Here is a 24,661-nt window from a genome sequence, read left to right on the forward strand (position 1 = left end):
CTTTTATTGAGATGTTTCTTTTTTATCGTTGTTTTGTTTTTACGTTTTGCAATGTGTCACTGTAAGTGATGTACTGTTTACTGTATGTGCTCACGAGTACGGTTTGGGACTCAAGTAGGCCGGGTAGTTTGGTGTACACGGCACCAAGCAATTCTAAGAGGGGACTAAGGGTTGATCACCCTTTTGATTTCTCTGAACCTGTTTACCAGGTAGCTTCTAGCTGATTGTGAAGATGGTATCTTTATGTGAACCCGTGCCAGTTTTAACGCAGTGTTAATGTCCCTGTCAGTGTTATGTCCTGTCAGCCGCGCAGGATTCTGGTGTAATTCAGGAGGGGTGAATGTAGCAGGTATATAAATATACAGGAATGCATTCCACCAATAATCCCTCACGTTTTATTTTATTGTTCCAATATTATTTATTGTCACTTTTATTTTGGTATGTTTACTACAAAAGACCGTTTTGGGAGCTAATGTTTTTATTTTGAAGTCTTCACTTTCGGCAGTGACGTCATCTACCTGCGTTGCACCCTCTCTCACTCAGTTGTTTGTATGGCAGACTGAGGTGAGGAGAGTTTGTCATGTGCTCTTTGTAGATTTCTGTTCTAAATTATGTTTACAGTGTTTATATAATCTTAAACTGTGAAACAAGGTTATAATATCATTCCATGGTGCTAATGTGTTGCTGTGTAGTTGTTTTGCAGAAGTTTGAGTGTTTTAGCAAACTTTTAGTTAAGTGTACTGTTTAGCAGCACTTGTGAAGACTCACACACAGCACCTGCAGCATGTTTAATGGCGTATTTTCCCCACCACAGACTAGTGTGTTGCAGACGTCCATGTGTATTAATGCTGCTGCATTATTGTGTTTACTTCATGCAGGTATGTTTGTTGATCCCATGTTTTTGTTCTATTGTGTTTTGTACTATGTGTTTATTTTATTGTTTTATTTACATGTCTAAAAATACTAATTAGCCGGTGGTGTATACATTTCCAGTGTAACTGTAATTGTACAGTGTATTGTGATCTATTGTGACAGATTTGATATCTGAATGTTTTATAAGTACTAGTCTCTCAGTTGTTTGTATGGCAGACTGAGACTAGTGTGTTGCAGACGTCCATGTGTATTAATGCTGCTGCATTATTGTGTTTACTTCATGCAGAGGAATAAATACGCCAGTTTCGGTTAAAGACAACAACCAAATCTCCTTGTCAATCAAACACGCACAACACAACGCAGAGTCGTAGCAAGGGTCTGCTGAGAAGTAGGCCCAGACCGGCTACACATAATAGAGAAACTGACTAGTATTAAGGTGTGAATGCGACCTAAGGCTACCACTTACATATTAAGACATTTTTAATAATGATTGAGATACTCGCTTAACCTAAGAATAACATTTTGATCCAGGTTTCATTACCTGCATAAGGAATTGCGCCCCGTGTCTCAGGTTGTCAGCAAACACATGAGTGTAAAAAGCCTTGATACGTTTTTTATTGAGCCAGCGCTGACATCGGACATGTTCCTGAGATAACTCCTTCAAGTTTGGCCGACGGGTCACCTGAAGACAGAGGAGAATCATGCAGAAAGTGTTTCAGTGATGTTAAGAATGTAGTGAAGGTAACAGACTGAACTGAATGTGTACATACTGTCCTGACGTGAGCACAGACCATGAGGCCCACGTTCTTTGTGAAAGAATTCACCAGCTGAATGAGAGCAGGACGGGAGTTTGGATACCCAGTCATCACCAGACACTGCGGCCTGGGAACGGGGAATTCAAACATTTAAAGATTAAATTAAACATTGCATAAAAATGTTTTAAAAGCACTATCAGTTTTGATGGAAATCACATGTTGGTCTTTTTTAATCAAATTCTGCAACAAAAAAAAAAGAGACTGTTTCCACAATCTGGCAAAAGAAACGTTTAAGTTTTTAGGTTTATTCATTCACTTTTTGAAACTAAACAATTACAATTGTCAGTGGACTGCATTTGTGTAGCGCTTTCCCTGTGAGGTTCCTTCTCGGCAAGTTGACTTTATGTTGTCATTTTGTAATTCCTGTCTTATTTTTTTTGACTCACCTCTCCTCTTGTTTCAGTTTGATTGAGCTTGATTGTTCCCCGCCTGTGAAATCATCCAAATAAGGCTCAACTGTTCCCCATCATCCCTCTCCCTATGTATTTAGTCTGTGTCCCCATTCCAGTCCAGTAGTGTTCCCCCTAGTGTTTAGTATCGGTCAGTGAATGTTTTGGTCATTGGATTTTCTTTTCACAAATGGATATTCAAAAACCAAAAACGACTGGATATTTGATTTTCGTTTTCAAATTGAAAAACCAAAATTGAAATACAAGGTGTTTTTCTTTATCACGGTCAAACATTTATTTATTAAATTTAAAAAACGGGATGATTTTCATTTTCTACTTCTCAAAACAAAAAATAAAATCACTCGAAAACAGAAACAAAAAAAACCCCGTTTTTTCATATTCTGCTACCGGAAGTTGTCTTTCAAAATAAGAGCACAGATGAGGACGGTCAATCCGTGTATCTACTGTCCATTTGTTTTCACGACGAAAACAGCCAAGACACATATTGAGCCCAGAAAATGAATGTTATTAAGGGCTGGAAATATAATAGGCCTGTGTCTAAAATGGACAACATTGTTAGGAGATTTCCACTATACAGCGATTCTGCACTGCGGTCAACTCAGCCGTCTCTCGAGTTTGTTATTATTTCTTTTGCCAATAGTTATTCTTGAGATCGACCCTGTTGGACTCAGTAAGCTAGTAGTGAAACTACTCCCACAACAAGTACTATGAAGTACTTACTGTGTACTTTTTGAGTAATCCTCTGTCAATGTCCCCTCCCTCAACCCTGTCTCCTAAAAATTACGTTCCCACAGGGCTAAACTGCATTCTCAATTACGTTTAGCGAGAAACGTATTTTCTCCCACGTTACGTTCATTATGAACGTATCTCAAATACGTTTATTTTCTACATCTTTGCCATTTATTGCCTTGCTTATAATAATGACAATAGTAATTTATAAATATCATTTTAGAGCACACATTTGAAATCAGTAGGCGAGGCTGTAATTTCGCCAGCTGTTACTCTCAATGACGAGGCAGAAAATAACAGTTTTAACATGCCAAAAAGCTGCTGTGTCGTTTATTGCACCTCAAACATTAAAACAAATCCAGAGTTACGTGTTTCTGTATACCTCTAAGAAGAAAGGACAGTAACAGAAGATCTCTGTGAAGCCAGATGTGGTGTTGTTAATGCGATATGATATCCGGAAAAAAATTCAGTTTAGGATGTCCGAAGACACTACACTACCCATAATTCCCAGCTATCGTCTGGGACTACAGTCCCGTTGACAAACCCCATGATTAATCTTCAAGCTCTGGGTTTGGATGTTGGAGTGGCCAAGGTTACGCCGAGCGTCAAACTCTTTGAAATGGAACGAAACCACGGCAGACTATCCAAAACTGGACTCGAACGCCCCCCGAGAACTACACACGCTGGCTATTGTGTTTCGCAACCTTTATATATACAGTCTATGTTCGCAACATGTTCTCTATGGCACGTCTCTACTGGGAATTGTAGTTTTAAAGACGTTTTATTTTTTCCCAAAATTATAAGTTGACAGTATTAAACTTTGTACAGCCCTGGAGGTTTAGGCGATAGGAAACACATTGGTGTGTACAAATTTAAAACATGTAATTACTAAATGGGTGAACATCGCTTGTGTTCATAATGGGCAGCATTAATATATACCCACATGACAGCTCATTCTGTGTAATTCTACTCCACTACAATTCAGAGATTAACCTGGTATTTTTACTCCACTTCATTTATTTTAGTTACTTTGCAAATTCTGAGTAATGATGTGAAAATAAACAACCCTTAAAGCAGACTTTAGTTACACCTGAGTAAAATTCAGGGAAGGTGATTGTCAAGTTCCAACAATCAGGAGATATTTGATAGTTGGTGCTTGAGAAGACTAAATCTGCAGATCTAAAGTATATTCATTACTCGTTATTCTCTACTAATAGTTAATTAAAGACTGTATATAATGGCTATTTTGCACATCCCTTTCAATATTTCAATATTTTCTAAGGTTTATTGACATATCATATACACAACTACGGTGTAGTTATGCAATGAATGAAAAACTTGGGTCACAGGTTCCTCAACAGTGCATTACAAGACATCTATCAATATGTATCTATACATCCACTATTAAACTGTCAAATTCTGCACATTTCTTATTCTATCTACATACATAAGTGTATAATTAATGTGTATAATATCAGTTAAAATAAGTGCTTCAACATAGTTAACATTGCAGGAAAGAAATATATTAGACGTTAAGTACTTTGTCAGGCTTAATATTTATCTGTAGATTGATACCCCCAAAGCTTTTTTATTATTTGAAAGAAGACCTTAACCTAAAGTATTCTTTAATGTGTTAATAAAGGTTAATTAGTTTGTCTGTTTTGCACATCCTCCTATTAATATCTTTGTACATCGTGCACTAAACTGTTTTATTGTAGAGATCACTTACAGTATCTTCTTGATCTTTTATATTCTATATCATTGACCTTCTACTTTCCCCCTATGAAAATATGTACTTTTAATATTTTTGTCATCAAATAACATTATTCAACAAAAATAACATTATTCAACAAAAATAATTCAATAACGTGCTTTAACCACTAGGCGGTTCACATAAGGTAAACACAAGGTACACACAGCATACTAATAATAACTTTGTATTATTAGTGTAGGACACTTATGTATGTATAACATCTGAAGATGTGTAGTTTTATTCATGTTTTTACATAATTTTACATGATATTGCTATGCTATTTCTCATGTTTTACTTCTACACATTAATATCTGATTTGTAAAACATCACAGACAGAAAGGCATATCCGTCATTTAATGGTAAGCTATTGAAATTGTGATTCCATCGATTTATCTCCCATCACCCAAATCCCCTGACTATTCTCTCAACTCAGTATTTACATTCTTATATTCAAAGAAAATCAGTAATATCTTTAAAAACTACAAGTCCTTTTCTATCAGCTGTGCACCGTTATGGTGTAAATATAACCTAACTACCAATTGGATCAAATATAAAAGTCAGCCGAATTACTATTGATACTGCAAGGAGACGTATTTTGTGAAAAGAAATGCAAGATGTTGTTTAATTGTTGATATATTTATGATCCACATCACGTATTCAGTTTTGGCGGCAGTTCTCCTGTTTGTCCAGAAGTCTTCTCATCAGGGCTCTATAAATAGCGAACTACGGCAGATTTGTAATATTTAATGCAGCCGGACCGTGTATTACAATGCCTTTATGTGATAACTGTCAAAGAGAAAAGCAAGAACACTCGGAATAAAGTATTTATTTTATTTTTTAAATGTTTTCGGATATCATATCGCATTAACATCATATCCCAACATGCATTGCGGCTAAAACATCCAATCAACGAGCTTCAAGCTGAGGATCTTGGGTAATCTGTTCAGTGGGTTTGTGGTGTGTATCGCTCGAAATGTCCTTTATAGGCCTACGTCTGTTTCCGGTGACTTTATTTATGGCTAAAAAGCCCAAGATTATAGAATTAAACGAATAAATAAAAACAAGGATAATTGTGTGTTATTGTTGAGTAAATAACAGTGTGTTATTTAGAAAAGAATAACAAATTAGAAAGACTTTTTTTTTTTTTTAAATGCAGATTTCAGTATTTTGAGGCTCTAAGCCCCATTTATTTTCCTCACAGACGGGAAAAAAAGTCAAACATTATACGATTTAAAATAAAAACAAATAAATAAAAAGATAAAACACTGGCATGTAATTTACATTAGAATAAATAGAATGGTTTTGAATAATAGATTAAAGTAAAATCTATTCACTTTACAGCCCCGCCCACTTTTGGGGAAACCAGCACTGTCATTTGAACGGCGCTCAAAGCTGAAGCCGCAGAGATCTTCTGTTACTGTCCTTTCTTCTTAGAGGAAGTATAGAAACACAGAAACAAACACAAACACAAACACACAAACACACACACACACACACACACACACAGACAGACACGCACGCACGCACGCACACACACACACACACACACACACACACACACACACACACACACACACACACACACACACACACACACACACACACACACACACACACACACACACACACACACACACACACACACACACACACACACACACACACACACAAAGAAAACCTTTTGAATTCATGTAGAGTTGTTTTCTCTATTTCTTCTGAATTGTAGAAATCCTTGGTGTTTCAATAACCTCGTATTATATCATTGTTGCCCTGAGGCAACAAACCAACCCCTGGTTGAGGGGTGTGGGGGGGTCACATTTTATAATTGATATAATATCAGGGACCCCTAAGCTCCTAAAACACATGGTGAAACATTTTTTTCTCCCAAAATAAAAAGTCATGCCATAGAGGGATAAGGCAAATATTCTTAATTTGCAGTATTTTATTTTTTTAAAGTTTTCAGAAAGACTGCATCAAATATGCTATATCTATATAATATCAATATTGTTATTAACTTCAATCAAAATCAATTTAAATAGCGGGCAAGACTTTCCAAGGAGTAAAAATGCTGCTGCCGGACTACTGACTGGAGGTATTACTGATATCAAGTCTACCATATATCCTCTTCAAATACTCTGTCCAACAATATCAGTCTCATGAAGAAAGGTGTTTTAATGCTGATTCAAAATAGCAGAGAAACATGCATTCTTGTTCTCAGGAGGGGACATTGACAGAGGATTACTCAAAAAGTACACAGTAAGTACTTCATAGTACTTGTTGTGGGAGTAGTTTCCACTAGTACTGAGTCCAACAGGATCGATCTCACAAAGAACTATTGGCAGAAAAAATAATAACAAACTCGAGAGACGGCTGAGTTGACCGCAGTGCAGAATCGCTGTATAGTTGAAATCTCCTAACAATGTTGTCCATTTTAGACACAGGCCTATTATATTTCCAGCCCTTAATAGCATTCCTTTTCTGGGCTCAATATGTGTCTTGGCCGTTTTCGTTGTGAAAATAAATGGACAGTAGATACATGGATTGACCGTCCTCATCTGCGCTCTTATTTTTGAAAGACAACTTCTGGTAGCAGAATATGAAAAAACGTTTTTTTTTTCTGTTTTCTAATGATTTTATTTTTTGTTTTGAGAAGTAGAAAATGAAAATCATCCCGTTTTTTAAGTTTAGTAAATCCATTTTTGACCATGATAAAGAAAAACGCCTTGTATTTCAATTTTGGTTTTTCAATTTGAAAACGAAAATCAAATATCCAGTCGTTTTTTGTTTTTGAATATCCATTTGTGAAAAGAAAATCCAATGACCAAAACATACACTGACCAGTATCTTTTGTGTACCTGATCTTGCTACGTTTCCTGGCCCTGCTTTCATCTACTCCTCATCTGTTGTGGCTCCCTGTCTAAATGATCCGCAGTGTACGGACCTTTTGCAAAGTAAAGACTGTTTCTTCAAACTGAAGCTTTTGTCTCCGAGCCGTGATGTTGCAAGTCAGCATTCACCCATTGACATTAACACATATTCCGTGCCATTGGGAGCAATTTGGGGTAAAGTATTTTGACAAAGGACACAATGACATGTTAACTGCAGGGCCAGGTCTATCTCCTGAGCCACTGCCGCAAAATCTGTTTGCTACTTCAGCACAACAGACATCATCATGGATTTAACTGGCAAAAACCTCCATCGGATAAACAAAGGATGAGTCAGGCAGACAAACATATTCAATTCAACAAACTCTCTTCCAAAGCACTCTCACTGTTTTTTAAGAGGGTGGAGTGCAGGTTTACAAGAAAACTAATATTTTCAATGACATTGCCCCTTGAATTGCACACTACTTGATTTTAAACATATATTATAAAAAAGTGTTCTGAGTTGGTGTAAAGCTGTAACTGATTCTGAAACCAGAAACAAAACCCAAATCTGAGCTGAGCTGACCTGAAGTTTTTAATATGGTCTTCGACCCCAGTGAGGTTCATACAGTGAGTCAGAGCTTGGTTGTAGATCAGAGCCTGGGTAGACGAACCCCAGTTCACATCTACAGGACACACACACACACACACACACACACACACACACACACACACACACACACACACACACACACACACACACACACACACACACACACACACACACACACACACACACACACACACACACACACACACACACACACACACACACACACACACACACACAATGTTAAGTGTCTGTGGAGTGGAATAAAAAAGGAAGTAGAGTTGGACAGATCACAGTAGGTTGGCAGTTACTAGCATCATTGTGCAACACATTGATGGAAGCAGCATCAGGTGGTTGGTATTTATCAGATTTACTCTTAGTAATAAGCAAAGAAAATGTGAGATCATCATGTCCTCACCAGGTTTGTGGTAGCTGACATAGATGTATAGAGCGAGGACGATGAGCAGAGTGACCAGAGCCGCCCACCAGTTGATGACAAACATAACCACCACGCACAGCACCGCCCCGGCCAGAGACACCCACATGTTGTAGTACTTGAAACTTGGGCGCCACCCTGTGTTAACAGATGGAAATTAAACCAAAAGAGCCATGCTAAAATAGGCAAATATAAACAGATCATCATACAAGGACAAATCTGAACTGAAAGAACGTTTTAGAGCAGACTTCTTAACCATATTGATACAGCCTAAAACCAGACATGTTTTGCAAACAATCCATGTTTGAACCCTTGAACAATGTTTCTGGTCAAGTGCAGCCCTAGAAATATACTTGTTACCAATATAGTTTTACAATACAACATAAAACTACACATATTTTTGGGAATGTTGTCCAAAAGTTCAAGACCAACTAAAGTTTTGTTATCCTCTATAGGCATGGTAAAAACAGGCATTAAGTTAACTTTCAGTAACAATGACAAACCATTGTCACATTAGGGGACAGAGTAAGATAAGAAATACCTACTTAAATCGAAAATTGAGGCTTAACAGAGTATTTTATTTTTTTCCGAGTACTTGAACTTGTCGTCAACTTAACTTTCAACGCAAGGCTCTACACCCAACGGTGATCAAAGTCGCGCATCATGTGAAAGCAGCTTAAGTATAAGAGTGTATTCAAACTAGCCAAAAAAAAAGTGTAACAAAGGTGTAAGAAGACTCTTTGATCTCGAATGTATTCAAAAAGTTAGAGACCTTTTCAAGTCAACTCTTATGTCATGGCATGCATCTTATATCATCATCATCATGTTAGATCGCATCATCTATCGAGACTGAGTCAATTCAACTTTGGGTTTACCTGGAGAGTTGGCCAGGGAGGCGTGGAAGACAGAGAAGTTAATGAGAGCATACGACGCCAGGAAGAAGTTCGAGATGATGGGAGCGATGATGTTCAACTCCGCTAACAGACAGCAACAGAAAGCTTTGAATGAATATGAACTGTTCATTCTAGTTTTAATCTTTAGCTGCAACAGCAACAGACAGCATCTTACCAATGAGGATGAAGGCCAGGCCGATGAAGAAGGTCAGGACGTAACCACGGAGAGGCTCGTTGTTTTTCCCATAACCCTTTGCAAACATACCCAGTCCTGGATAAATGTTGTCCTTACATAGTGCCTAGATAACAAAACATTAAGTTAATTATTTAATACATTTGTTAACACAGTTTTTAAGAGAGAGAGGGATATGAAATATGAAACTCTTAGATCGTGCTCATGCTTGGATGGATTGGATTAGGGATGATCATTTAGGCCTCTATCTCTCGAAATCTGGGTTCGACCCAAAAAAAGCTAAATGTATCCAATGATGAGAGAAGGTAAACGCTGTTAAAAGCTAATAACAAAAGCTAACAGTTCAGGGGTTTTTTCCCAGTCCATTTGCTTTTGTCGTTGGCTTTTTTTCGTTTAGCCATTCACAACAAATACCAATAACAACATTACAAATGTAACTCCTTAAGTCACTATATTTTGGTTGCTGATGATACACATCAAATTTAAACAGTCATTGTCGTTAATTCCTCTATTTATGTCTGTGTAAGAAGATGTTTTTTGTTCATTTGTCTTGTAATAAATCAGATTATGAAGGAGTTTCTGACCTGGAAGACTTTGGGCGCGCTGACCAACGAGGCCAGAGCCGAGGACAGAGTAGCTGAAAAAATCCCTGCAGAGATCAGAGGACCGAAGCCTGACACCAGACTCATGACCTGTAACACACACACACACACACACACACACACACACACACACACACACACACACACACACACACACACACACACACACACACACACACACACACACACACACACACACACACACACACACACACACACACACACACACACACACACACACACACACACACACACACACACACACACACACACACACACACACAAACGTGAACATGACTCATGTAGCATAGTGTATGCTAACATACTGCCAAGTAAGAAGTGATGGGATACTGTTTGTGTCTTATTTATTTCTCTATGATATGCAAAACAAACCACATACTGTAGAGAGCAATGACATCTTAAGGCTCCCTCCATAGAACCAGCTGATTTTGGTGTGTAAAAGAACAGTTTGAGGTGCATAGAAACAACTTTTCTGTTTTCTCAGAAATAGCTTTTTGCTGTACATAGAAGCAACATTTATTTGCGTAGAATCTAATTGCAGTGAGTAGAAACTTGGGTTATGTTTTGTAACCCTGGTTCCACATATACCTGGACTCTATGGGTAATACTCTTGCCAAGCCCAAATAGGTTTCCTGTGATTGGAGAACATAATTTAGGTAGATCAACTGTTGCTGTTTGCCCTGAGAAGAAACAAAGGTTTTCAGCTTGCATCTGCCTCTCTTTCTTTGAATAATTCTCTTGTTTTTGCTTTTTCTATGGAAGCATAAATCTAAGAGGGGTCTCAATGAAAAAATTATGATTTAACAATCACTCAATGATTGGAAGGAATGACAACTTAATTTTGACTATGTAGATGAATGTTTGATGTCACCCCTACTAACCTAATATAGTCTGATCTGGAAGTTGTGTGATCTAAATCAGGCTTGATGTAATTAAATGACTGACTGAACAGAAGGACAGAAGGCAGCTCCATTGTGAAACATCAACACCTACCAAGATTATGTGATGTCTGTTAGCATGTGAGAGGACGAGAACCACACACAGATGTTAGATTTTTTCTTTCTTTCAGTTGGACAGATTTTAGTGAGACACGGCAAAACGTAATAATATAATTAAAGTTAAACCAGAGACAGTGTTTCCGTCTGTAGCAATAGACAAGATCTAAAAAATGTCAGGGATATCAGTGTCAGAGAGCTGTGTGTGTTTGTGTTTGTGTGTGTGTGTGTGTGTGTGTGTGTGTGTGTGTGTGTGTGTGTGTGTGTGTGTGTGTGCGTGTGTGTGTGTGTGTGTGTGTGTGAGAGAGAGAGTGTAGGTGGATGTTGTCAATGCTCTCATTCAGCTCTAGCTCCAACCAGAAAGAACCTTCTGACTCAAAACAACAGCCACTATTATCACTGCTTCACTGTGGAGAACAGCTCTGTCTTTTACACACACACACACACACACACACACACACACACACACACACACACACACACACACACACACACACACACACACACACACACACACACACACACACACACACACACACACACACACACACACACACACACACACACACACACACACACACACACACACACACACACACACACACACACACACACACATCTACGACGGCACGCAGAATCACGAGCTGCAGTCTGACACAATTTACACTTTTTCATTTGACAGAGTGTGTTAATGCGCCTAAAGAGTTATAAATGATACATCTGCTTTCCATTATGATCATTGAAGTATATGCCAGGCACCAGACGTAGGAAATCAGTATTGGCTGAAACTAATGTATCCTTTGATAGTCCTAAATACCTTTTTGTATTAATCTCAAATAAATACAATGGTTGTACTTCACGTAATAAAAGTTGTGTATCTTGAGGCTAAATATTGCAGTGTTGGCAATTGTAGCACCAAAACCAAGTGTGTAAAGTGTGTCTTTATTATGGAAAGACAGTCAAGGTCTCATTATTAAGGTAAATGAAAAGTCTCATCATGGTCTGGAAGGCTGCATAAACAGCAACAAACACAAGATCTAAAGATGAATGGGATCAGATTTTCTACTTCGATGGACTTTCAATGTGTGTTGACGGTCTTATCCTGACACGGCATCTCTGTCAATGTGTAGGCTTCCATAGGAAAACAATGGCTGTGGGTGTTTGGATACACGTCACATCTGCTCATGTGTGTTGGCCTTTATGTAACACAAATTCCTGAGCTGGCCTGTTCAGTATTTTGAATAATAAAACAGTATTGTATCTTTTTGGTCATCAGATCTTTAGGGTTGGGGTTGGGGTTAGCGTCCGTTACCTGGAAGTCGTTCATCAGGCCGAACTGACAGCCTCCCTCCTTGCAGATGGAGAAGTCGTAGCCCAGCGTGCAGGCGGCGTCGGTGCAGTTCACCGTGTCGCTCACCGTGTCGTTTTGATCGCCAGTGGCATCCCTGACAATGCAGGAGCCTGGAGGATGAGAAAACCGACACACACTCTAACATAATCCACAAACAGGGAGATTTAGTAAATCGTACTTTTGGTTTATTAGGTTATCTTTGTTTCCTTCAAGGTTCAAGGCTTTTATTGTCATGTGCACAGTAGCTACAGTGTAGTTATGACAATGGAAATCTTAGGTCACAGGCTCCTCCAACAGTGCAACACAATAAAACAGATAATAGTGCAAATAAATAAAATAAAATAGAATATAATACAATTGTGCAGAATAGTCTATATACAAGTAATTGGAATATTGATATAAGTTACAAACGGATTAATGTTATGTATGTTCTTTCAAAAGTTCAGGTGTTTAACAGTCTTACGGCCTGTGGGATGAAACTGTCCCCGAGTCTGGTGTTTTTCTGGCTTTGCTGCACTATTGAGTATTATCCCCAAAGAACACTGACCACTCATTGATGTATCACACACCAATTTTATTGTACTTTTCCTTCCTTTTTCATTTATTTGTAGTTTATTTCCTATCTTAAGTTTGATTTTTAAAGTAACAACACAAGATGTGTCGATAACAATTATTTATCAATGTGTACAGCGAGAGTAATATATGTTTCAATATTAATTTTTTTAATAGGACCAACAATGGTGCAAAATAGTCATTGAATACATCTCCTTAATATTTGCCAGATATGTGACTTAAACAGCATTGTCATATAATGTATAATAGCTGTAAAAATATTTATAGAATGCATATCATCACAGTTTTACGTGACACAATTTGTGTAACAAATGAACTGCAAGTTTTAATGATTTTTGGAATAGGAGCTGCCAATGAGTGTTAAATACCTGCAGAGATGGCAACGGCAATGTATGTGATTCCTGTGATGAGAATGGCCAGCAGAGTACCTTTAGGGATCGCCGACTGGGGGTCCTGAGGAAAGAGACATGACCACATTCAAGTTTATTTTTTGTCAATTTAAAATATGGTTTGAGCCTCAAGCTAATGACTATGTGATACATAGCTAAACTAATATTTTTCTCTGACTTCCCCTGGTGAAAGTAATAATTGAAATGTATTTGTAACTTCAACCGTATAACACATTTCATACAACAAGTATGTATAGGCTTAAGTCCTGGAGCAATGTTCCTTCATGTTAAAGAGGCAGAGCAACATAGTGATGAGTTAGTAACCTAAACTGTACTGTCTGAAACTAGGCCTTAAAGTGTTTTTCAAAACGTTGAAAAGGGCAAGTTAAGTATCTGGCTGTAGTGTTTAGACAAGAAAAGTCTAAATAACCCGCGAAAGAAATATGGTGAGCTTTTTCTAGGTGTGACCTTATTCTTGAAATGCAATATGGCCAAAAACATATACATTATTGAGCCATACAATGACTGATTTCTGAAACGCTATATACAAGAGTGTCCACAGGGCTTGGAACATCAGATGAAGCAGAGATATAGATTTGAGTGTCATCTGCCTATAAATGGATGCCAAGCTGTTGACTAACGCCCTGTCCACACAGCAGCTTTAAAAAAATCTTCCAACGCTTCCAACGCTTCCAACGCTTCTCTGCCCATTGACTTTGAATGGGGGTGACGTCACTTTGCCTCGCTTTTCGCCGAACTGCATTTTTGGGAAGCAAAGCGAAGATTTCCAGGATTTTCAGGATTTTCAGGATTCCAAAGTTGAGCAATGTTCAACTTTTGAAGCTGAGCTGGAAGCGTCAGCCAATCAAATCCCGTTTATGCAAATCTGACAGTACAAGCGCTAGCCAATCAAACCACGTGTAAGCTTGGAGAGCCAGACCGCAGTTCATTTCCTCATGTTCCAAACGAGAAATTACGGGAGCAAATCACCCGGTTCTTTACGACCAGTACTATTTACCGGGATACAAACCGGAGGAACCAGGCATGGAGGGAGGTGGCAGAGACAGTGGGTGAAACTGGTAGGTTTTCGCCTGTTTGGAGAGTTCATATCCAGTTTACTTCGTTTTAACATTGCTATTGCTTTGTATGTCGGGGGCGGGAGATTCATGTGATTGGTTGTTGGTCGCGTTTCTCGCAAAAAATCCCCAAACTTTCAGACACACCCACCTCCAAGATTTTCAAGATTTTTTCAAAGCTGCTGTGTGGACGGGGCGTAATACAACTAAGTGGCAGCTAGTAAAGAAATGCAAGAGCGGGGCTTAAGACAAAATCTTAGGACACACCACAAGACACATATTTACTTTCTGAACAGTACTATATGCCTATATTATATTATGCAAAATGTAAAACTCACTGTGAGGTCTCCGGAGATGTTGGCTCCAGCCAGGATCCCGGTGGCCGCAGGGAAGAAAATGGCGAACACTGAGAAGAATGTCTCCTCATCTCTAAAGTCTGGACCAAAGTTCTCTAAAAGGATAGCAGCTAAAAGAGAAGAGAACCAACACAGAGGAGAATAGTAAGTATTTTTCAGTAATACATTCTCAAACTGCATAGGTTAGGTCAGGGACACTTGAATAGGCAAAATGTTTGTACAAATCAAAAAAAGTGCAGACTTACAATTGTAGCCAAAGAATCCTTTGGGGTCTTTGCTTTCCATTGACATGAAGCTTCCTATGAAGTAGTTTGCGATGGCTGCCAGAAGGATCACCAGGAGGACGATCTGAGCCTGATAGACAGAGAGAGACAGACACAGATAGGGAGGATGGTATAATCAATGTGATGTTTTTATTTTAACAAATGATCTCACTACTGATCACAACATCTGCTGTTTGTGTTTGCATCTAGGATATAACTTGAGCCAACCACTGATCACTGATCAGGGTCAAGATTGTAACTCTAATTGCCCCTTTTTTTGTAACTGTAGCTGTAAATGACACGTGACAGTAGTAAATTGCACATAGCAAGTTCTTACAACAAGATAGATGATTGGATTATACCAGATAATGTGGCTACGCTAACATGCTAATGTTTAGCAAGTAGCCTACTGTAAAATGTTCTAGCCTAATAGCATGCCATCGTTCTAAAACTCACTGCTAAACCAAAAGTACAGATGAGGGTAATGGGGAATGGCATTAGATCTGCAGGTTTTTGGTCATGACCTGAAGATGATAAATAAATAAAGGTATTTCAATTCATCCTGGTGGGACCATGAATATCTAAACCACTCGTTAATGTAATCCAACCACTAGTTGTTTTAATTTGAATACAAACTATTATTTGATTGTCATGGTTAGTTACTTGTACTTTTACTTGTCCTTTATTAGAGATGTGTCTGTTGATTGTGTTTGTTTTTAGTGTCAGGATGGAACCCTTGTGTCTTTTTCTCTGCAAACAGAATCTACCTACGAGTACAAATAAATAACCTGAACCTGAACCTGATGGTGGTGGTAGAGGAAGTCAGGGAATCAACAACGTAGTATTCATCCTCTGGAGACCATGAATACTTGTAAATGGTTTCATTTTTGCCATAAAACCAATGTTGAGCTATTTCAGTCAGACCAAAGGCACATGTTTGAGGCTTTAATATTAACAGCAGGGAGCTATAATTTACTATCAGCGTCATATGTCAGTCTATGAGATGTCCTCTGAGGATGTTCAGTGTTCTGTCCTACCTTGGCTTCCCACTCCATCCCTGCTACAGAGATTCCCAGCAGCAGGATGACAGTCAGAGTCCCGACGATACGAATATCATTTAGCTCATCAGTCATCAAAGCATCGACATCCTGCAACCAACAGCAGGAACAAGATCAATATGAGGATCTATGCAAAACAATCTGACACAATTCAAATGGTTATACCAAGTTATTTCTTACGTTAAGCATCTCAACGACTGTCTCTGCAAAGCCTACGACGTACATGGCCACAGCCACTGCATTGGCAAAAGCAAAGATGAGACCGATGGACCCTCCGAACTCCGGTCCCAGACTCCTGGAGATCAGGTAGTACGCTCCGCCTGCACAGCAGTGACTCAGGTATTAGTCATTGTTTCCTTATGGGGTACCGTACATTTGAAAATTACCTTTTATTCTCAGGGACATTCTAGCGTTGATGGTGGTTGCCAACCCAGAAGTCTTTAGGTTGAATATTGCGAGTAAAATCACCACTTCAGTTCTCTTTTAACCTCTTGACTAGGGATGGGTATCGTTTGAAATTTTTCGATTCCGATTCTGCTTATCGATTCCGGTTCTTATCGATTCCCCGTTTCGATTCCAAAATTGTTAAAGAAAAAGCTCTAATGTTTAGAAATATCTTAATTTTTTCAAGCTTTTAACTGACAACCGGGTCCGGGGTGCTAGTGCTGGCTATTGATGTCATACTCGGGCTCGGAGACCGCAAGCCATTAAAGACTGTACATTCTTTCATCTCGATGCCGTGCTGTCTTCAATGTTTGCTTAAATTATAAGTGCAACCTGACGAACAAGCTATTAGCTTGCCACAGGCATTGCACTGTGCCTTGCCTTTCTCTTTTTGTGTGTAGTGGGGCCACACTTTTGAGCGTTTACCGCAATGCATATTTGGTGTTATGAGGTGACTGAGCCCGAGCCGTGCATGCTGCTGGGTATCTAAACAAATCAAATCACACGCTGCTGTTCCGTTGATGCGTGACGTCGTCATGTTACTACAGGTCCTTACAGATAGCTACGTAGCCTTAGCCTACACCCGTGCAGACATGTAGGCTTTCTTTGCAATACTAAAGGGTTAGTCTACCGCGTTTAGGAACCGTTAAGCAGAACCAAAATTGTGTATTTTGTATGGGTACCCGGTACCCGGCATTTTCTTATCGGTTCTCATCTGGAACCGAGTTTCGGTTCCCAACCCTACTCTTGACTGAGCCATCAATCAACTATAGCTATCAGTATTACTTATATGTTCTTTATCCAGTGGTTTTTACGAAAGAAAAAGGTTTCATATGTCTGAAAGTTGGCTGCTAAATGTTAGGGTTTTTGGCTCTCATAATATGTTGCTTTAAAAATAATCTGTATTTCAGAATAACTGGGTGGCAAACTCCACAATAATCAGATGACATTTTCAAAATAAAAGCATGTGTACAGTTGCTGTCATCACCTCCTCGTACGAAGCCATTGGTTGCTATAGCAGAGGTGGACAGACCGGTGATGGTGGTGACGACACTCGCCATCAGAATAATCGCAATGGTGAGACCTATTAAACATAACAAAACATAAACAAACTAAGAAACACAGTTCGGAAAATTATGAAACAACAGTTTTGATTAATCATATCATTTCCAGAACTGATTAGCTTATTCAAGCAGGCAAACAGGCCCAACATTCTCTAATGATGAACTTACCATACCCATTAGCCGTTAGCTCAAATTAGCTCAAATTGATAAATCAGCTAATTTCAAGCTTTCACAGAAGTTTTATCAATGTAATCCAATGGCTCTCATTATATATTCCTGAACATCAATGTTTAATTCACAATATTAGTTAATTGTTTACTGAGGCTTTTTCTTAATGTAAACATATTCCATGAAAAGTCAAAAAACAATACTGTAGTGCGTCTCTCAATTATTTCTGACTTCCTGTCTGTGGCTCTCAGCTCCATGCCCAATGGTCCCAACTGATGAAGTCACATTTTTAAAAGGGAATAGAAATGTATATTTTATCCAACATTACACAAACAGTGGGAAAATTGTGAAATTGTTAGGGACATTATTCATTCACGGATTAATCCACGTTTGGTTATGAGTATTTGTGGAAGCAGGACAATGTATATGGGACACGGCACAGAGGCACATGATGGTACAACCACAATACTTTTTATTAGACACATTCCGTGTTGGTTTAGGGCCCCGCAGCCAATAAGGGCCCCCTAGCAAAAAGAAAAAGAAAAAGAAAAAAAAAGAATAATCTCAGTACACTGTCGCCGTGATAAGTATGTTTAATTAATGTTGTTAATATGCCTACATTGCCTACTCTCAAAGTCATGTATTATATTATTGAGTCAATAATATAATACATTAACCGTGCCATACCTGAACCTCATCATGACACTAGAGAGGACGGCAGGATTGTAATTTCCTGTGTTCAGTGAATGCAACAGAGGCAAGACACCAGACCAACAGAGAGTTGAATGGAAATAAACATCTGTCTTATTGGCTTACAGGTACCTATCCTGTGAGCTGTGACAATGTTTAAAATAAACAGTCTGTCGGACTCAGAGTTTTGGAAGAAAAAATTGTGGTGGCTCACACAACAACCCCGGAGCCACAACTTGAGCCAGGTGAACAAGGTATGTAAATGTCAGTAAACTTCCAAATTATGCGAACATGTAAGCAAAGCATAAATTACAGCTACGTTGATGTTACTTTGAATCGCGGGGGTAAACTAAACCGTTAGCAAGTAGCTATAGCTAGCCAGATATATTAAATAAACAGGTTGTCATACAATCTAAATGTTTAGTTTTTTAGCGTTACCTGGTAATTTCAAAGAAAGTTCTCAAGGAAATGTTGACTTACTGTTCAACATGAAGGTAGAAGCTACCTTACAGTACACAGCTGATCCTGAGTCCTGTCAGTTAAAGTGTTTCATAGTTAGCTTAGCTAAGCATCAACCTAGCACTGAAATATATGGATTTTATGTGACAGTATATCTGAGAAAAAGTCAGCTGAAATGGTGGCATAGTTGCCACTGCTTTACGTGTCGACAGCATGTTTGAACGTATTTGCAGCAGTAAATGTGGCTGTTTGGCCAATGGCCACTGACGTTGCCATAACAACACCTGCATTTAAATATGCAACCTCTTTTTGTGACAGATTTTTGCATGAAATTATAATTATTCTGAATGATATTCCTATTGACAGCTAGTTTCTATGTGAACCATTGGGAGGACCGGGAGGGTGTGTGGCGCGAGAGAGAGACCTTACGTGTATTGTTGTTGTTGTTAGCATCTGGTGCTAGCTAGCTGCTCTAACGGATATAAGGAGCTGTTTAAATGAAAACAGAGGAGTGACATTTCGCCGACAACTGCGCCGAGCACTTCACTTTATGCAGGTAGCCAGACAGTGGGACATTGTGGGAAAAGTCAGCACACTCAGCACGGATAGTGCGCGCAACATGATTGCAGCGTCCAGGCAGCTCCCGTTCGAGCATATGCCTTGAGTTGCACATAGCTCCAATGATCCAACACGCACGCACGCACGCACGCACGCACGCACACACACACACACACACACACACACACACACACACACACACACACACACACTTTGTATTGTATTATTGAATGAGAGAGATTCCAGATTGAATTGAGGCGAATATTTGTAATGTTCAGAGGTTGTTGTGTTTAATATTCATGAGAATATTTGTCATTGTTCAAATGATAATAAACATTTGCATAAAGCATATTTGTCCACTCATATGTTGATAAGGGATTAAAAACTTGAAAAATATTCCTCTAAGGTACATTTAGAACAGATAAAAAATGTGCGATTAATTTGCGATTAATCGCGATTAACTATGGACAATCATGTGATTAATCGCGATTAAATATTTTAATCGACTGACAGCCCTAATCATAAGACAAAAGTTGGTTTCGTGTTGTGTGTAGTAAGAACGCACTAGAGTGAGGGGGGCCCCCGAGCCAAAGCTCGCTCAGGGCCCCCAAAAGTCTAGGTCCGGTCCTGGGGTCTATTAATGGGAATAGTTGATAAGAATAGAACATTAACCTGTAAGTATTGTGGCTACCAAATAGTACATCTAATGAGACTTTCTGATCTGTTGGCACTTGAAGGAGAATGACCTCATACTTGGATTCTTCTCAAACATTTAAACTCAATGTACCCACCGATTCCAGCGTGGCCAACAATCCAGGTCATTCGGATGAAAAGCATCACACCCCAGATATTCAGCATGCAGCGGACCTGTAATGCACAAACATGTTAGTCTTCTGTTGGCCAGCCTGTAACCCCAGATGGGAGATGAGTCTACGCTACAACAATTGCTGTTGAAAACATTGATTTGATCAGATAAGATGAAATATCACAGTGAGAAATAGAGGACTACTCCTTTAAATGTTCCTGTACAGAACACTAACCAGGACTCCTTTGACCCAACCAAACTTGATAGTTCCTCCTTTAGCATTCTTTGCCGCCAACGCCGCCGCTGCCTCCTCAGCTGCTGAAGGCTCCTCTCCATTGGCCAGTCCGTCTTCAAACGGATCCTGACAACCAATCACAGCCAAGGGGAAAAGGGTGACAGAAAAAAAAAACAGGAGAGTAATCAATAAGTGGATCAATGAAAAAGAAAAATATACCTACATCTGAAGAGGCCCAATTGTGCTTTTTGGGCTTTTCCCTTGAGTTCTATAGGTTTTTGAGTATGTAAATGGTCTGCAAAGGCTAAAATCCCTGTGTTCCCTCCAGAGGGAGTTTCTCTCCCACACACTCCCCCTCCCTGCCTGAAACACCTCGATTGGATTCCTTTGTTTACTTTCGTGACATAATGACCTCACTAGGTAATACTTGCACTTCTATTGGCTGGCGATCCAACACATTGTGCGTGATAGGGGTGGGACATCTCTAAGCGGTTGACAAATCCCAAAAGAAGCGGTTGGCTAACCAATCAGAACAGACTGGGCTCTGGTTTCAGACAGAGGGTGAAAAGAGGTGCTGCAGCACAGGCAGTATGAGAAAAATAAAGAGCTATTTGAACATTAAAGCATGGAGACATGTCACAGTAGAGGCACAACATACAAATATGAGCCTAAAATAATTAGCATATTGGTATCCCCTTAAAAATAAATGCTTTAGTGGATTTTGTACGTCATCCAACCTCCTGCTGTTAGAATACTATCAGTGTACAATGTACGGCTATGTTGCAGCTACCTAGAGGAGTGGGATGCCTACAGGGTCATGAGATGCAGCATTGTGTGTGTGTGCTTGTGTGCTTGTGTGTGTGTGTGTGTGTGTGTGTGTGTGTGTGTGTGTGTGTGTGTGTGTGTGTGTACGTGTGTGTGTGTGTTCGTGTGTGTGTGTGTGTGTGTGTGTGTGTGTGTGTGTGTGTGTGTGTGTGTGTGTGTGTGTGTGTGTGTGTGTGTGTGTGTGTGTGTGTGTGTGTGTGTGTGTGTGTGTGCGTGTGCGTTTGTTTGTTGGGGTCATGCCTCCATGTCACTAAGCCCACTCGTAGTCTCTGAGATGGAGTGCAGGGAATGTTTTCTGTTTTCAGCTTGCATACCTCTAATTACCACCCATAACTAAACATTAACCTGAGAAAAAATGGAGGAGCTGCATTTGATTTGGTCTTCAAATGAATGAAAGTTTAGTAGAACTTTCTTACTATTAACTATCATTTATATTACAACTGCTACTCTGAAGATTATCATATCAATTAATAATACAGATATTTGTTATGTTTTTAAATCATGTATGATATGTTAAGATTAGACTATTGATTCCTTGCAGAAATTCACAAGTATACATACTTCAAACATACTATATATATTAGGAATGTGATGATGTGCAGAATGAGTACCTTTACATTTTGAGTACATTTACTACACTATTTGTGTAGGAATTTAATGTAACTTGTTATGCTACGCTGTTGTAGTGCTACTTTTACTTCACAGTTACTTCAGAGTATTCGAGAACTTCACCATCCACTGTTTAAAAGTGCGGTATTGGCAGAGGAGGGAGAAGTATACTCAGATGATCTTGGACTTATAGTAAAAGTAGAAGTACCGTAAGTAGGCATACTCTGTTACAAGTAAAAGTCCTGCATTCAACAGAATAATACATATGATTTTTAAAATAATTATTGATCATTAAAGTGCTATCAAAGCTGTTAAAGGTGCATCTAGTTTGAATGACTTTGTATACTGCAAGGTAGCTTGTACAAAACTGGAACTAAAGTCTGATTTAAGACTTGATTATATTTCACATCATTAATCCAAATCAGTAAAGTAGGCTAACTAAAGGTATTAAATAAATGTAGAGGCGCACAAGTACATAATTTACCTCTGAATTGTAATGGTGTAGAAGTTCAAAGTATACAATAATTAGAAATACTTAAGTAAAGTAAAGTAAGTATCTATAGGCTATGATGTGTAATGCTATTAGGGGAATGAAAACACATTTTATTTGTACTTTATCGAGTTCATCGTGCAGCTCCGACAGCGACGGTCTGCCCCACTTCTCCCCGAAAGGCGCAGCGGTCTGCCGGTAGAAGTCGATGTTGGGCACGGCGTCTATGGTGTTGTGTCCGAAGGTCCTCATGTAGTAGGTGTTGGAGTGGGAGTCGGAGATGTGCGTATGTCCCGTGCCCGTTGAATGGAGGCTGACCGAGTCGCTCCGCGCCGTGTCCGGCTCGTGGAAGACATCCGGCGGGAGCCCGATATCCATGGCGCTGCCCAGGGCGCCTGCATCCAGGAAGCCCACCACCCTGAACCGGCCTTTGGACTCCTCGGGCGGCTTGGATGCATCTGTGGAGGCCGGGGCGGCTGCTGCTTCTGTCACCGTGTCCACCTGGAAGCGGCTCTGAGGGGAGCCGCCGCTCTTCAAGGCCGGCTTCTGTCCCGACATGTCCTCCCGGATTAGACGCTCGAAAGAGTCACTTCTAATGAACGGTTACCGTGTCAAAAACACCTGCTCTAAAGCCGAGGGGAGGTCGGGGCAGCAGCTCCGCAGCATGTAGTACCAAACAGTCCCAGCAGACACACACAACCGCAGGCTAGCAGAAGAATAAATCATTTAAGTGTCCAAAAGAAACATTTACAAACTAAAGTCAAACACAGACTGTCATCACCTCCTCTGCGAACTCTGGGTAATGGAGCGGCCAGGACGTGACGTGCGTAAAGGACACCAACTCTCTCTCTCTTTGACTCAGTGTCTCTCTCCGCCTATCAATCTGTGTCTCTCCCTCTTCATCAGTCTATCTGTCCATCCATCCACGTGTTGACGTGCGTGTCGTCCCTTCAGTTGGCGACTCAAACGGTGTATTGTCATCCGTCTTGTTCCCTCTCTCCTCCTCTCTCTGGACTCTCGAGACATCTCAGCATGACGGGTACCCGGTGGAGAGGAGGAGGAGGGGGATGAGGAGGAAGGGGAAGGAATGATGGATCGGTGTCCGTTACGCACCAAACTTTGGCACGCGTCGTGGCGCATCCATTTCGGGAGGAAAAGAGAGGAAGAGACAGAAAGGATGATGACAGGGGGACATGTGACCTTGCCTCATGTAGTTCAGATCACACTGGAGCGTGGGTCAGGTTATATTAACTGCAAGTGCCCTGACTGATGGCACAACTGACGTGGAAACCAAACCAAATTAATTAAAACAAAAAGTAAAAAAAACATAAAAAATATAAAAGCGTCAAATGAATATCTTGAATGTGTGTGTGTGTGTGTGTGTGTGTGTGTGTGTATGTGTGTGTGTGTGTGTGTGTGTGTGTGTGTGTGTGTGTGTGTGTGTGTGTGTGTGTGTGTGTGTGTGTATGTGTGTGTGTGTGTTAGGGTAAAACAAAGACATTTGTCATCACTGCTGGTGACACACTGAGACATTCACATGGAGGCACGCAATGAGACTAAGGGCGTGCGTGCGTGTGTGGGTGTGTGTGTGTGTGTCTGTGTGTGTGTGTGTGTGTGTGTGTGTGTGTGTGTGTGTGTGTGTGTGTGTGTGTGTGTATCGTTTGCATAGGGAACAACAGCTGCTTTCTCTGACAAAGTGCTTGATGCTGGAGCCAAACACTGGACAATACAAGGACAGAATAAAGGGGACCAGTTCGACCAATTTCACTTTATTAAACTTATCTAAGATTACATTTGTGAGTTATAAGCAACATGTCATCATCATTATGTCACACGTTTGCGGTTATTTTACTGCAAACATATGTTCCTTAAAGGTCCCATGTCATGGCCATTTCTACTGGTCACAATTCCATTGTTGAGGTCTACTAGAATAGATTTATATTGTGCAATGTTCCAAACTCACATTGGTTTCTAATCTGTATAGTATGTGTATTCACTCTCTGTCCTAAACGGCTTGTTGGAGCTCCTGCCCCCCCCCCCCCCCCCCGCCCCCT

The 24,661-nt window shown here is 39.9% G+C and overlaps 1 protein-coding gene across 2 annotated transcripts in view; it reads right to left on the reverse strand.

Moving 5' to 3' along the window:
• Window positions 1–24,661, reverse strand: part of LOC307044366 (solute carrier family 12 member 2) — a 51,112-nt gene that overhangs the window by 17,322 nt on the left and 9,129 nt on the right. Inside the window, exons 1-17 of one of the 2 annotated variants that reach the window (XM_079689528.1) lie at window positions 22,731–23,646; window positions 20,684–20,809; window positions 20,435–20,510; window positions 17,693–17,788; window positions 16,441–16,580; window positions 16,240–16,350; window positions 15,185–15,293; window positions 14,922–15,049; window positions 13,487–13,571; window positions 12,507–12,655; window positions 10,161–10,268; window positions 9,559–9,682; window positions 9,366–9,467; window positions 8,473–8,628; window positions 8,031–8,130; window positions 1,644–1,755; window positions 1,415–1,555 (exon numbers count right to left, since the gene is read on the reverse strand). In XM_079689528.1, the coding sequence (XP_079545654.1) occupies window positions 1,415–1,555; window positions 1,644–1,755; window positions 8,031–8,130; window positions 8,473–8,628; window positions 9,366–9,467; window positions 9,559–9,682; window positions 10,161–10,268; window positions 12,507–12,655; window positions 13,487–13,571; window positions 14,922–15,049; window positions 15,185–15,293; window positions 16,240–16,350; window positions 16,441–16,580; window positions 17,693–17,788; window positions 20,435–20,510; window positions 20,684–20,809; window positions 22,731–23,165 (2,298 nt within the window). In that variant the 5' untranslated portion in view covers window positions 23,166–23,646. Of the gene's footprint in view, window positions 1–1,414; window positions 1,556–1,643; window positions 1,756–8,030; window positions 8,131–8,472; window positions 8,629–9,365; window positions 9,468–9,558; window positions 9,683–10,160; window positions 10,269–12,506; window positions 12,656–13,486; window positions 13,572–14,921; window positions 15,050–15,184; window positions 15,294–16,239; window positions 16,351–16,440; window positions 16,581–17,692; window positions 17,789–20,434; window positions 20,511–20,683; window positions 20,810–22,730; window positions 23,647–24,661 lie in introns of those variants that run through there. The other variant, XM_079689529.1, reaches the window with a different exon arrangement.

The sequence above is a fragment of the Notothenia rossii genome, assembly GCF_949606895.1.
Source record: "Notothenia rossii genome assembly, chromosome: 6".
NCBI classification, from domain to species: Eukaryota; Metazoa; Chordata; class Actinopteri; order Perciformes; family Nototheniidae; genus Notothenia; species Notothenia rossii.